The sequence below is a fragment of the Rutidosis leptorrhynchoides genome, chromosome 9 (assembly GCF_046630445.1).
Source record: "Rutidosis leptorrhynchoides isolate AG116_Rl617_1_P2 chromosome 9, CSIRO_AGI_Rlap_v1, whole genome shotgun sequence".
Taxonomy (NCBI): Eukaryota; Viridiplantae; Streptophyta; class Magnoliopsida; order Asterales; family Asteraceae; genus Rutidosis; species Rutidosis leptorrhynchoides.
The window spans coordinates 239899286-239914748 of NC_092341.1; the positions used below are offsets into that span (position 1 = coordinate 239899286).

Consider the following 15463-nt stretch of genomic DNA (forward strand, 5'->3'; position numbering starts at 1 on the left):
AAAAACAAATTTATAAATTAGGGTTCATGTAAACGCAACATAGCCGGAATGAGGAAAGGTGAAATTGCAGCAAATCTTCAGATAAGTTCGAGTGTTGCAAAAATCAGATTAAACTAATGATGATTTATAAAGCTTACAAGAGATTGGCAATCATTTAAGCTTTTGTAAACACCAACAATGTCTCCTTTCCTAACCACGTAATAAGCCTCTTTCTCATCTTCCATTGATAAAATTAACAATTTTGACCTAGCTATCAACAGATACCAAGTGTTTAACCTGAAGGCACAATTTATAGAGTGAAATTGTAAGCTAAATTACAGATGGTTAGTGCAGAAATAGTTTAGCAAAAAGTCAGACGGAACCCTAATCATTCCCCTTCGGAGTACTGAATTTGTAGTATAATAGTTGAAGAAACTTGTAATTAACAGAGGGTAATAACGAAAATGATCAGAAACAATTATGTACCTCTAAAATCCAACAAATTGCTACAATTGTTTAGGGAGGGGGAATCAATGTCCGGATGATGATCCGATTGTAAAAATGTGACAAGAAGGGTATTGGGTTTATTGGCGCCAGACTTGTTAACCTTTTATATCATGTCATGTTTCATTTTATTTTAGACATGAAAATGTGTCGAGCCTCTTGACAAAATAAAATTGAGCTTTTTTTTTTTTAACAGCGATACGGGATCACCCAGGTGACTTAATCACCCACGTGTTCATCTTCCTGCAGTTGCATAACCCGCCTCTAACTGCTACCCAGAAGGAAACCCGACCCAATCCGAGGACATGGACGGTCAAGGGTAAAAGGGCAACATTATGTGCAATGCTGCACCCCACGGGAGTCGAACTCCTGACCTATCACCAAGAGAGGCAGACCAATACCACATGCGCTACAACACAATGTTGAGGGGAGGACGGTTTTACCGGCCATGCTTTCGGATTGGTCCGGATTTCTTCCAGGACAGTAGTTGGGGCGGGTTATGCAACTACGGGGGATGAATGCTTGAGTGATTTAGTTCTCCTGGGTGATTCCAAAATGATATACAAAAAAATATTGAGCTATCAATTAGATACGTATAATACGGAGTAGTACTAAATGATCATTGGCTTAGCGGTATCGAGGTAACATCTTCAACCAAGAGGTTATTGTTTGAGTTCGGGGTGGACATTTGTATATATTCGTAGAAATATTCGTGTAAGGTGTGTAAGTTTGTCTTTAAAAATAAGTTATATACATATATATTAACTATATAATAACATAACAATAACAATATAACATATAATAGAATTATAGAAATACTATATAGATGTATGAATCGAAGGTTACCGAGCTCGAGTTTGTATAATATCAAACTAGTCGACCTCGAAGTAATTAGGCTCGAAATGATTGGAGCTCAAGCTCGAACTCTTAAAAAGCTCGAGCCTAGTTGAACTCGAGCTCGGTATAACAATTTCGAGTACGACCCTACTAGAATTCTAACTCTACATTTGGTTTTGCTCTGTCAAACGATCCATTAGAATTGGGTAGATTGGTGTGTAAGCATATGATCACCGATTTTAACAAAGGTATCTGGGTTACTACAAACTACAAAGTAGCAATGCAAAACAAAGACAAGAAAATCATATGGTGAGTTGCTCCAAACCACTAAACTTTCTTTGTAGAATTGTTACATACAGCACACAATTTTTAAGGTGGACAAACAGTCCCACAATACTTGGCTCTATTGATCGAGTAACAGAATTTATTGGCGACTTGACTGCCGCTAAGAGCCTAAATTGAACTTTAATCAGGTTTAAAAACCATGAAAATTTGATTCTATCATTTTCATGGCGTCTCACACCTTTTTCTTTTTTTAAATCTACTTATTGGCCGGAGGTCCATTCGAAAGCAATCTCTCCATCCATAAAACATTGAGAGGGAAGTCTTTCTCTACTCTTGGGTGTTTCACTCTGGGTAGAAAAATGACTTGTCTTTATTCTAATATAGGGGAAAGATTGTCTACATCTTACCTCCCCATACCCAACTTTGTGGGATTGGATTTTTTTGTTGTTGTGTAAACAGTTCTGCAACACACAACAAATGAATTCAAGAACACAACCTGTCATATGTGACAAAAGAACCAATATGTTATATTGAAACTTTTATATTTGACATCGGTTATACAAATTACATACAAATCTAAGGTACTCTGAGAAGATCCCGATTATTAGATGCACCAAAATGTGAAATAATGACATATTAACTTTACGCTAGTTACCCACAACCTACAGACAAATCCTACATTTGATATTTGAAGCTTGAACCAAAACGAAATATAAGCTTGCCCAAAAAGATATCATGAAAAGTCTTCTCTGAGCTGAGCATATTCTGCTGCTGCCAAACATAAGGAGGGAGCAGGCAGGCAATAAGTAACTAGTAAGTGTTGGCAGGTACAAGCTTGAGTAGTTTGGCAAGGTCATAGGCTTTAAAGTCTTTCCCATAACATAATGCTACGTCAAGTGCTGTTTTCCCATCCTGAAACACAAGATTATATTATTTCAATGGTAATCTGAAGTTTTTGAATTAAATGATTTAGGAAGATGTAGGCATTTAAACTACACTTCCAATGATGTTTGACATGTTTAACCCAAAGACATGTTTTTTCTTGAAGCTGATGTTATCAATTTGACCCTTTTTGAACTGTTAGAGATCAAACCCAAATCAACCCATTAATCATTAAATGAGTTACCTCTAATAGTGTGCTTCGTTATTTTACAACGTTTCTTGTAAGTGTTACAGAAGTACAGAGTATTATATTATGCGTGTGATTAAATTTGATACAGATATAGCTGACCTGAGTTCTTCTAGTCTTGTCAGCTCCATTAAGAAGTAGAACTTTTGAAATGTCTCTGTTTCTAGTTTGCATAGCTACGTGTAACGGAGTCCATCCTTCCTGCCCAGGACAAGTATTTCAGAGATAAAAAAATAAAACACCAATTAATTAAAATTAAAACAAAAATTAATAGTTACATTATCAGCAACGTTAACATCAGCTTTTGATTTGATCAGCAACTTCACACTTTGCATAGCACTCACTTGAATAGCATAGTGAAGTGGAGTAGCACCATCCTATATATCATTAAATACTTAGCAGAACTAGTAAACTTAAAAGATAATGAAATCAGAATAAAAAAAATAATAATAAAAAATTCCTACCATATCTTGAACGTTAGGACTAGCACCTTTTCTTAAAAGATGACTAATGACAGCTTCCTTTTTACCTAAAACTGCTTTATGAAGAGCAGTCTGGCCATCCTGCATCACCAAATTAACTACTTTATCTGTTTCAAGTGAAAAAATTTACCCATTTATGGGAAGTGAGTTAATCTAGGTTATAATATAATGTTAACGGGTCAAATGGGTATGGTTTGAATATCGCCCAGCATATGCTCAAACGGTTGCAGAAAGAATTAGATCCCTATTACAGTGATTGTTTTCATATGAATATTCAACAAAGTAAATTTTTATGACATTAAAAAAATATTTGTTGGTAGGTCAGTTGGACCCATTTTGACCTGATACACATTGACCAGACTAACATGCCACCTGTACTTGCTTTATAAAGACCTGATAGCAAGATGAGACTTTTAAACCTATTAATGTTCTTAGCTATAATCATGCATGCCTTAGTACCTTACCTTATCAACTGCATCGATATCAAATCCATTTGCTAGAAGGCTGTCCATAAACTTAATCTGCCCTGCTAAGCCCAGCGTATGCAAAGGATTCCACTTCTCCTGAGTCACAAATTTTTAAAAATCATATATGATGAATATTTGATGCTTATAAAGGAACAATAAAATGTTATTTAAGAAATTTTTGCACGTCATAAGTGTGCATGCATGCTTATAGAACAACGGTTTCTTCATATTCTTACAGTTGAGATTTTGTTAAGATCAGGAGCTTCATTCTGTTGCAAAATCTCTAACTCTTCAGGTGACAAAAGTTGTTCAACTTCTAAAATTATTCAAAGTATAACTTGTTAACATTATAAATCCAAATATAGATCGATACAAAACCACAACAAAGAAATAAAGAACAATAACCTTTAATTAGATGTTCCTCGATCGAGCTTGTGGACAAATTCTGCATATTATTTGAGGTCTCTGAATCATCGGTTTCTTCCTCCCAATCACTTTCAAAGTCCCGATCGTTTTCTTCGCTCTCTAACTCTTCCTCGTCTTCACTATCACTACCATCAGGATCTTCCCAGTTTGCAACGTGGGTAGTGGAAGAAGACGTTTTACGTGGATCAATTGCACAAAGATTTGTGTATTTATTGCATCGATCTACAGAAAACCTAAAAGATTCTTCTCTTAATATAGTATGACTAATCATTTGACAAAAACTGATGCTGCTGTAGCTACATAAGGCTGAACTTGTATGAACAGAAGGAGAATATAATGCCAATCGTGTTGAAGAATGTGACGTTGAGCAAGATAGTAGCATCATTATTATGCAGCTTGACTGCATGAAAAGGTATTGATATCTTATAAGAGCAATACATAAATAGATGCACTAAAGCAAAGTAATATTCAAGTACACAAAGAATTGCACTAAACCAAATTTATATTCACTATCCGCGAAACTCGTATTTAATCAATGACAGGGCATTAGATTTTAGTTCATTACATTTACATTATTTCACCCCTTAAACAACGATATCAATTACTAATTCAACCAGTGAGAGCACAACTTGTACATCAATCAATACATTAGGTATCAGGTAATATAGAGACTAACGAAAGAAAGCAACTTTCTTTAACCAGGAAAGGACATAACAAGACTAACTCTCAGGGGCATTTCATCAAACACTTTATAGGCTCATTGGAATACACAACTACAGACTCAATTGCATCCTCAAGAATCTTATTTTTCTGAGAAAACATTAGTGAGGACATAACTTCGGGAAGCTAATATCATATTCAATCTTTGTAACACACACTACTCGTAAAATAATAAGTACTTAAACCATAAATTAAGAAAATTCATGTATTCGAGGACATACCTTGAAACGTAAGAAATGGGTAATTTGTAATTGTAGAATTGTAGTGTTTAATATTTGTAGTCGTTATCATATACTGATGCACTCTCACATGTGCCGTTTGGACTTGAACTACGAAGTCCTGTGAAAGATAAAATACAAGGGACTTATCCTTTCGTTTTTAAACTTTTCGTTTTTAAATTATCCAAAAATTCTTAAGTATTTTTTTTTTTTTTTTTTTTTTTTTTTGAAGGTAAGTTTGTCGAAACTCCATCCTTAAACCATCTCGAGAGGAGAACTAGGTTTGAAACCTATATGAATTCGGGATAAAACTCCCTCTCAAGATTAATCTGGATTCATATTTCAGAGACATATTGATTAAGAGGGTGAGTTGAGCAAAACTCGAACTCATTACGTCAACTGTAGCCCAAAACACAAAGAATGAAAATACCACTCGGCTAGAAGCGCGGTGGTTTTTGAAGTAATTAGGGAAAGATGTCATACCTGGATGGATCTCAATTTAATTCTTCCATATAAAAACATATGTAGCATTACAATTTAAGAATAAAAAAAACATAGCTATTACTCCTTTTATCGCAAAATAAGGCTTTGTTCCCGAGTTGTAAATTGAAAAGAAAAGAAATGAAGGGGAAGGGAAATTAAAGGAAATGGTGTGTTCTCAAGTTTCATGTTGGAGAGAAGGGAAATGGAATAGATGTATTATTTAGAGCAATTTTCCTTCCATTGTTTCTGATTCACTTTCTACCCCTTTCATTTCATTCCTTTTCCTTTAGTTTAAAACTCCGGAACACACCCTAAGTATCTACCTTACTATTTATATCTGTTTCAAAATAATTGTCCACTTATAAAAAAATAACTTCTAGATATCATTAAACTATCTAATTTATTCTCATTTATTACTCTCTTTCATTCATATAAGAAAAAAATTCAAGGCAAAATTAACATTTATCACACATATATTAAATTCAACAAAAAATTTTACCAGACACTTAATTTGGATTTGGGGTGGAGGAGTATTACTACTTACTTTGTATAAAGTGACAATTATTTTTTAATGATTAATGAGAGATTCTTTTAATTTTTGTAATATAATTAATTGTTAGGAGGAATATGATTAACTAGATTAAATTTCCTTTATATGTTTAATAATATGGACAATTAATTTAAGAATATCCTCAAGGTTGCGTTGTATGAACCCTTAACAAGCTCTTACAAAAAGGTAATGAGATATTGTTAAAGGTAATGAGAGGAGTATTGTTGAACGTTATCAAAACAACTTATTTACTAATATCATTAGTCTAATGATGCTGTTTTTAATGTAATTTCAGTATTTTCACCATTTTTGAAGTTGGAGAAACAATCTCTAACTAATTTTATGTTCAAAAGAAAGTACCCCAAAACTATTTGGATATGCGCGATAACCTCAAACAGAAATATGATGAGCCTCTAAAAGAATTTTTTGAACGATTCAACGAAACAATCCTTGACGTTGAATAAGAACACGTAGAGGAGTCATTGACTCATTGATGATATACCCCTTAGACCATGAGTTACTTTGACACATTTTAGCGGTGATGTGGAGTGAGATTTTGCACTTTTTGAATCAGATAGAAAAATCTAACTGTCTGTGATGTGGTATGTTAAATTTAATGAGTGTTATGGTGAGTGTTAAATTTATGCGACACATTTGAATAATTTTTTTTTGAATGATGTGATAAAATATAATTAAAAGTTAGATTAAAAGAAATAAAATAACTAATATAAAATGAAGTGTAAAATTGGGTGTTAAAATATCACCTTTAAGATTAGGATCATAACTAACACCCCGGTTTCGTTAAATTGAATGCCCCGTAACAGGCGTTACGAGGCCTCCCACATCGGACAAAGGGCCGTTTTTAATGCCCCGTAGCCCATGGTCTAAAATCCTCGACCTCCAATTGGGTGTGTTATACAAAGACTTTGTGGACAAGCTTTACACCACCCTTGTGGAAGTCGTGGTTGGAGACAAGAACGTCAACTGTGCACAAGAAGCCAATATATGTGGTCATCAGGAGAAAGAAGAACACTAAACATTTTGACATGCAGGTATTCGTTCCTCTTTGAGAGCAAGTCCTCGTTTACATACATTCATTCTTGAGTCTTGACGTTTCCTTTACGCTGCATTCTTGAGTTTTTTTTATAACAGAAAGGAAAGGAAACAGACAGATTAAAAATTACTAGTGATTCTCGAGTTTTAATTTTAAGCAGAAAGGATAAGAGAGGAGAGGATTGGGAAGGATAGTACAGTTATATTTTGTTAACAGCACTCTCCTCCCATATTTGCACGGATTAGGAAGGATAGTAAAATACTATAATCTCCTTTATTTTCCAATCCTTTCTGCTGAGAAAAAAACTCGAGAATACAGCGTTATGGAATTTTAAGGTTAGTAGGCATTTTATGAAGCTTCGAATGTTCTTTCATTCAAGATTGATAATCGCTCGGGAAAAAAATTCGTCAGGAGATTATTAACGGTCATTTAGAAAACGTACGTAGTTAATTAGGAAGGTATGGCGTTGGTCCCTCTCTTTTTGTTTCATTCTTTCACTTTTAATTGTTTTTGTGATTAGGTTGGATTTTTTTGTTTTGGATTTGTGATTGATATGGTGCAAGTTTGATCGGTTTCGGTTAGATTCCGTTAGGTGATGCTCGATAATGATAGTTAGCTTGTTTTATCACTTTTTAATTACGAGTCTCATCGGCTATATTCTTGTATCTTTGGTTGAAGAAGTTTTCTATCGGAAAATAGTTTTATTTCAATATAATTTTTCGACTTTTTAGCAAAAAAATAATAATAATAATAATACTAAAAAATTCATTTTTTAGTAGTAGTAAAGGGCCTGTTTATTAATGGCTTTATGAACTGAAGTGAGTAAATTACTTTTTCGATCAGCACAATTCATGTTTACTTAGATCACAGATAATGGTGACGCCTACGTGGAGTGAAAGAGGTGTACTTTTTGGGGCATGCCAGTGACTGGTTTCATGACCCGTCCTAATCCATCTGGACGAATACATTACATTTGGTTACATCGCGAGGTACTAGACCTCTATATGATACATTTTACAAACATTGCATTCGTTTTTAAAGGACAAACTTTCATTACATCGAAAGTTGACGGTATGCATACCACTTCATAATATATCCAACTATAATTGACTAAATAATAATCTTGATGAACTCAACGACTCGAATGCAACGCCTTTTTGAAATATGTCATGAATGACTCCAAGTAATATCTCTAAAATGAGCAAATGCACAGCGGAAGATTTCTTTCATACCTGAGAATAAACATGCTTTAAAGTGTCAACCAAAAGTTTGGTAAGTTCATAGGTTTATCATAATCAATCATTCCCATAATTTTAATAGACCACAAGATTTTCATTTTTCATTTCTCATAAATATACGTCCCATGCATAGAGACAAAATATCATTCATATGGTGAACACCTGGTAACCGACCTTAACAAGATGCATATAGAATATCCCCTATCATTCCGGGACTCCCTTCGGACATGATAAATTCGAAGTACTAAAGCATCCGGTACTTTGGATGGGGCTTGTTAGGCCCAATAGATCTATCTTTAGGATTCGCGTCAATTAGAGTGGCTGTTCCCTAATTCTTAGATTACCAGACTAAAAAGGGGCATATTCGGTTTAATAATCCAGTCATAGAATGTAGTTTCATTTACTTGTGTCTATTTCGTAAAACAGTTATGAAAGCAGCGCATGTATTCTCAGTCCCAAAAATATATATTGCAAAAGCATTTAAAAAGGGAGCAAATGAAACTCACAATACTGTATTTTGTAGTAAAAATACATATGACGATATTGAACAACTGAAGAATGCAGGGTTGGCCTCGGATTCACTAACCTATATCATTCATATATGTATTAATACATATACTTGTAATCGAATTTATATATCTTTAGTTTATTACTAAGATTAATATCTTTAGTGTATTTAAAACATGTTTATGTATGTATATATATACAGTAAACGATAGTGACATTCGTTTATTGATTCGATTGATATTTCAAAAAGTTAATTAGAACGTTTGAGAAGTTAAAATAAACGTTGGTACATAAATGGTTATATCGATTTAAATTTTAAAATGTAAACATTACGTAATATAAGACATTCTATGATTTAAACGATTTTTAATGAACTTTAAATATAATTAGTTTTAAAAAACTAAATATTATATTATTAAATAAATATTTCTAATATACATAAATTTATATTTTTAAAGGAAAAAATATATATATTTTACAAAGTGATAAAATATAATATTAACTTAGTCATAAAACGTTTTGATTTAAAATAATACTATTAAATATACTTTGATAGATAACGAGACATTAATTTAAAGAAGCAAATGACCAAAACACTCAAATGAATAAGTTACATTTCAATTAGTATAATTATTGGTGATATAAGTCTAATTATTGATAAAGGTATGTGTCGCGAAACGTAAAGTACAAGTTTTCTAAGCGTACGAAAGGACGTTCGAAAAATCGGAACCTGTACGTAAGTCGAGCGTCAACGTACAATTCATCGGTGCAAAAATTACAAGTCAACTATGCACGTGAATATAATATAATATATAATTAATTATAAAGATTAAATAATATATATTATTATTATTGATCAAATGGGTGTCGGCAGCTAAATAAGCGAATGTGTGTTGTCTTGTTAATCCATGCGAACGCATGGTTGATAGACCCAATCCCCATGCGATCGCATGGGGGGTTAGGTGAGCGAAAGGTCCTTATAAAATGCACGATTTTTAGCTTCAGTTTTCATTTCATTCCATCTATCTATCTCAAGTACTCCGTAAATTATTATTATTATTATATATTATTATTATTAATTAGTATTAAGATTATTATTATAAATTTTAATCTTAGTATTATTATTATTAATATTATATTATACATAAAATACTACGACGAGGTCATGAGCGAGTTATTTCCAAATGAGTTTTTTGAGCGGGATGTAGCTAAGGAAATTATGGGTTATAACTAAGGAAGTTATGGGTATGCTCGTGAGGTCAAACTAGTGTTTATCATCTCCGTTGCGTCTACGTACTTTTCTGCAATATTGAATCACAATATTGATACGTGAGCACTCATAACTGAACTTTTATATATTAATAGTGTATCCCTGATTAGTGCTCGAGTATATATGATTATGCATGCTTATATGTTTAGTTTCGTCATTAAATAGTTTATGATAAACCACAAATTTGATACATATGCGATTGAGATAAGGTATATGATATGCATGTCGTTGGAAAGCTGGCAAAAAATTAAGAACTCTTCATTTAGAACTCGTGTGATTTCGATGAACGGATTAAAAGATATGGTCAACTGAATTTTAGTATTAATATTAAAAATGATTATTATTATTATTTCTATCATCGTTATTATTATCATCTAATTATTATTATTATTATTATCGTTATCGTTATCAATATTATTATTATTATTATTATTATTATTATTATTATTATTATTATTATTATTATTATTATCATTAAAATAATTATTAGTATTATTATTAGTATTATTATAATTAGTACCATTATCATAAAAACCGATATTAGTATCAACTAATTATTATGATTAATATTTTTATCATTATTATGAATGCGATATTAAAGAGAACTAAAATCTATTAAACAAATCGATTAGAAAATAACGAGTATGAGTATCATGATGAAATTAAAATATTGTAAGATATTGATTTAAGAGAAAAATATCGTTTTCATTTTTTTAAAGTATTACTAATATTAAAACTATCATTTTTACTAAAATTATCATTTTTAATAGAAATATCATTGTTATTATAAAATATCATTATTATTATCATTTTAGTATTACTATTATTAAAAAATTATCATTTTGAATAGAAATATTATTTTATAAAATATTATTATTATTACAGTTAATATTAAAAAGTATCATTATTATTAAAATTAACATGATTAGATTTATCATTTTATCATAATTAATATCATCATTAGTAAATATAAATATTGTTATTATTAGTAGAATAATAATAATTATTATTATTGCAAAATAATACAACTTTTACTCATTATTATTAGTATCAATATTATTTTATCAAATAAATATGTGATACAAAGATATTTTTACCACACGTAATATAATTACATTAATAATACATACCATTATATTTTTATGATATTGAGTAAACTGTGTAGATTTTATTAGTTGAGATATATAAAAGCATATTTTTAATCATATATAATTTTTAATATAAATTTTTATTTATTAATAAATAACTTGTATTATTTACTCTAATAAAATCTGATAAATATATTTAAATATATAAAATGACTATATTTGAGATATATAATAAACATGTATAAACTTTGAGAGACATTTTTAGAATTAGAAGACTTTTGTTAACTTATGCATGATAATCTCGAGTATTAGGATTGTAGCGACCCGACCAAATCGTCATTGACGGCGCCGTCTACTTAGGTCCCGTTGCGTGGTCATAAGTCTTTAAAACAACGTTGACCAAAAGATATGTCGCATTCATTTCAAATGTAAAGATTGTTCAAAGTTTACGAGAATAGTTCCACCACAAGTTACGATACAAAGTTTTAAGTACAAATGAAACTTATGCGACACAATTTAAAAGTATCCAAAAGACGCTCCATGTATGCATATATACTCGACATCCAATGCAAGTATCAAAATAATGAGCGGAAGCATGTATCATGTATCGTTCAAGGACCTGAGAAAAACATAGAAATCTGTCAACGAAAACGTTGGTGAAATCATAGGTTTAAGTAAGTAAGTACAAGTGAACCACAAGATTTGCATCAATGAAATAATAGTAATACATTCCAAAAGTTTGTTTCACGAGCACCCAATTATCAAAGCTTAACATTCCTTCCATTGTATACCCCATCACTTAGTGCTAGAACAAACACTGATTCTCGAAAATATATTTCATCCGTAGACGGTAGCGAACCGTCAAAGATGAGGGTTGTCAACCCATATGGCCATATAACATAAGTTCTCGCTTACACCCGGCAAGTGTAACTAATGATAATCGAATTGAGGATTTTGTTCTAAACTCGTATGTAGAATGTTTGTTTTCCCGTTCTTGTGTTCACTTAGTTCAAAAGAATCGTTTATGTTTTCTCATCCCAAATATAAGTTCAAAAAGAGTAAAAGTGGGACTATGATCTCACCTTGAGTGCAAGAGTTAATAAAGTACTTCAACAAGTAGACGCGTGCAAAGACAAAGCTAGTCTTGACCTAAACATATAGGTTGTATCAATAACGGTAAACACGATAGGTCAAAGATGTTCAATTAGTCCTATGGCTCGTTAAGACTCGATCATAATAGCATGTGAATCAAATTGTCATGTTTCATGCAAGGTACAAGTATAAAAACATGTTAGAACGATTGCACAAATATTTGGTTAAGTTTGATTAAAAGTCAAACTTTGGTCGGTCAAAGTCAACGAAAGTCAACACGTTCGGGTCGGGTTCCGAACTATTTTTCTGAGGTTTTTAATCATATATGAACATGTTAGAACAAGTTTCATGTGAATCGGAGGTCCGTAGTATGCCAAACATTTTCCATAAAATGGACACCGGAGACAGAAGCTGGGCACGGCTTATGCCGCGCCGCGGCACCCTTCTGTCGCGCCGCGACAATAGGCGGGTGCTGGTGCCTGGTCTGTTTCACTTGTCCAACTTGATCCAAACTTCAAATAAGCATAAAACGCAAACCACAAACACTTAGGACTCGCACCTTATATCGTTGGAAAGCTCTTTTGACATAGAATGCAACTAAACACAATTTAACAATCAAAAACCTCATTTGTAACAACCGAGTTTTCCAACCAAGTGATCATTCAATGCCCACATTAATGCTTCAAACTCACCAATGCACATTTAATGATTTGGGCATTCAATGCATACATGTGACATGCCATTTTGTAGGTAATGGAGCATACAATACAACTAACAACTTACTAACAATAATTCATGGCAATCAACGCATCAAATAATCACTTCAAGTTCTTCAAACCCTAACTCAATTCCACCAAAAATCAATAATCAAGCTCATGAAGTTTTCTAAGGCAACCTACACATCAAATTGAAGCTAGTGATGCTAGTAACACAATTAAAACATCAACTTTCAACATCTAACAACATATGATCATCCAAAATTCAAGAACAACACACCAAAATTCAAGTTCATGCTAGTTACACTAAAACAACGAGATCGAGCATATAAATCATATATTCATGTTAGACTTGAGCCATAGACACTAATTAACACTTTTATAAGTTAAAAACATCAAGAACACAAAATCTAGTGATTTTAGAAAGTTACCCAAATGAGATGAAGTTGGTACCAAAATGAAGAGGATGAAGAGAGGATCACGAATATGTAATTTATTTGGTTGCTAGCTCCCTAATCCGGATTTAGATGATGAATGAATGAGAAAGGAAATTGGGTGTGTTCTTGCTAGAGAGAAAGAGAGAGAGATGGAGGTGGAAATGAATGGGTGAAAGGGGTTTGACCCTTTGACCTAGTCAAGGGTTTGATCCCTTGTCAAGTTTAGTCCCTCAACTTTCGTTCGGGTGCGGGAATTACCTAAACGAGATAATTTAAAACGCGTATCAACGGGAGATGTTATAAACATATAACGGAGTTTAAATTAGTATAACGGAAAAGTAAATGGAAAAAGGCGGGATGTTACATTACCTACTCCTTAAAAGAAATTTCGTCCCGAAATTTAAGTAGGCGTAGTAGTCGTTGTTTCTTCCTCGAGATCTTGCGTTTCTGAATTCACGAATAGATGAGGATACTTCCTTTGCATTTGATCTTGTCTTTCCCAAGTAAACTCGGGTCCTCTTTTGGCGTTCCAACGGACTTTAACAATCGGGATTCGACTTTGTTTCAATGTCTTGACGGAGGTGTCCACAATTTCAACCGGTTCCTCCATAAAATGAAGTTTGTCATCAATAGTAAGTTCCTCGAGAGGGATGACGATATCGGGTTCGGCAAGACACTTTTTCAAGTTAGATACATGGAAGGTAGGATGAACGGAATTCAATTGAGGCGGAAGATCTAATCGATAAGCAACGGTTCCAATACGCTCCAAGATTTCGAAAGGACCAATATACCGCGGATTTAGCTTCCCGCGTTTCCCAAAACGGATTACACCCTTCCAAGGTGCGACTTTTAACATTACTCGATCACCGACTTGAAATTCAAGATCGTTGCGTCGTTTGTCGGTATAGCTCTTTTGACGACTTCGGGCCGTCCTAAGCCTATCTCGGATTTGAACGATTTTCTCGGTGGTTTCGTGAATGAGTTCGGGTCCGGTGATTTTCACGTCGCCTACCTCGGCCCAACAAAGAGGTGAACGACATTTGCGGCCATATAGCGCTTCAAAGGGTGCGGCTTTAATACTCGCGTGATAACTATTGTTGTAAGAGAACTCGGCGAGAGGTAAGTGCTTGTCCCAAGCTTTTCCGAAATCAACCACGCAAGCTCGTAACATGTCCTCTAAGGTTTGAATTGTACGTTCGCTTTGTCCATCGGTTTGAGGATGATATGCGGTGCTCATGTCCAAACGTGTTCCCAACGCTTCTTGCAATGTACGCCAAAATCTAGAAACGAAACGGCCATCTCGGTCGGAGATAATCGATAAAGGTACACCGTGTCGGGCTACGACCTCCTTAATGTAAAGTTGCGCAAGTTTCTCCATTTTGTCCGTTTCTTTCATGGCAAGGAAGTGTGCGGATTTGGTGAGACGGTCAACAATAACCCAAATGGTATCATAACTGCCCGTCGTTTTTGGTAGTTTGGTGATAAAATCCATCGTTATCCTTTCCCACTTCCATTGCGGGATCTCGGGATGTCGAAGTAGTCCGGACGGTCTTTGGTGTTCGGCTTTGACTTTGGAACATGTCAAACACTTGGAAACATAAGTAGCTACGTCCCTTTTGATGTTCGGCCACCAATATAGTTGTTTAAGGTCGTGGTACATCTTATTGGCACCGGGGTGAATCGAGTATCGTGACTTATGGGCTTCATCTAAAATAAGGCTTCGTAGGTCCCCATAACTAGGCACCCAAATCCTTCTGGCGTAATATCGGAGTCCGGTCTCCCTAATTTCGAATCGAGAGACGAGAATGTTCAAGAGCTCGTGTGAAAGGTTTTCATCCTTGAGAGCCTCATCTTGGGCTACCCGAATTTGGCTATTAAGGTTGGTGTGAATGGTGATGTTTAAAGCTCGGACACGGAGAGGCACCGCTCTTTCTTTTCGACTTAAGGCATCGGCTACTACATTTGCCTTTCCGGGATGGTA

General features: G+C 33.7%; 1 protein-coding gene across 2 annotated transcripts; it reads right to left on the reverse strand.

Moving 5' to 3' along the window:
- Positions 1–2116: 2116 nt before the first annotated feature.
- On the reverse strand, positions 2117–5180 carry LOC139866749 (ankyrin repeat domain-containing protein EMB506, chloroplastic). 2 transcript variants are annotated; one of them, XM_071855043.1, is made up of 8 exons: positions 5051–5180; positions 4089–4509; positions 3920–3996; positions 3681–3779; positions 3199–3297; positions 3013–3111; positions 2837–2935; positions 2117–2517 (listed from the first exon to the last, which is right to left on the reverse strand). In XM_071855043.1, the coding sequence occupies exons 2-8, from the start codon at positions 4492–4494 to the stop codon at positions 2416–2418; spliced, it is 981 nt and encodes a 326-aa protein (XP_071711144.1). In that variant the 5' UTR covers positions 4495–4509; positions 5051–5180; the 3' UTR covers positions 2117–2415. The 2 variants fall into 2 exon arrangements, with proteins under 2 accessions (XP_071711144.1, XP_071711143.1); XM_071855042.1 differs by having other exon boundaries at positions 3920–3999.
- Between the last annotated feature and the right edge of the window lie 10283 nt (positions 5181–15463).

Excerpts from the sequence above, each read along its gene's own strand:
- LOC139866749 (XM_071855042.1), bottom strand. The coding sequence starts at position 4,494 with ATGATGCTACTATCTTGCTCAACGTCACATTCTTCAACACGATTGGCA. Across the intron at positions 3,298-3,680 it reads ATATCGATGCAGTTGATAAG|GATGGCCAGACTGCTCTTCA; the intron begins GTAAGGTACTAA and ends TTGGTGATGCAG. Across the intron at positions 2,936-3,012 it reads ATGTTAACGTTGCTGATAAT|GAAGGATGGACTCCGTTACA; the intron begins GTAACTATTAAT and ends TGTCCTGGGCAG.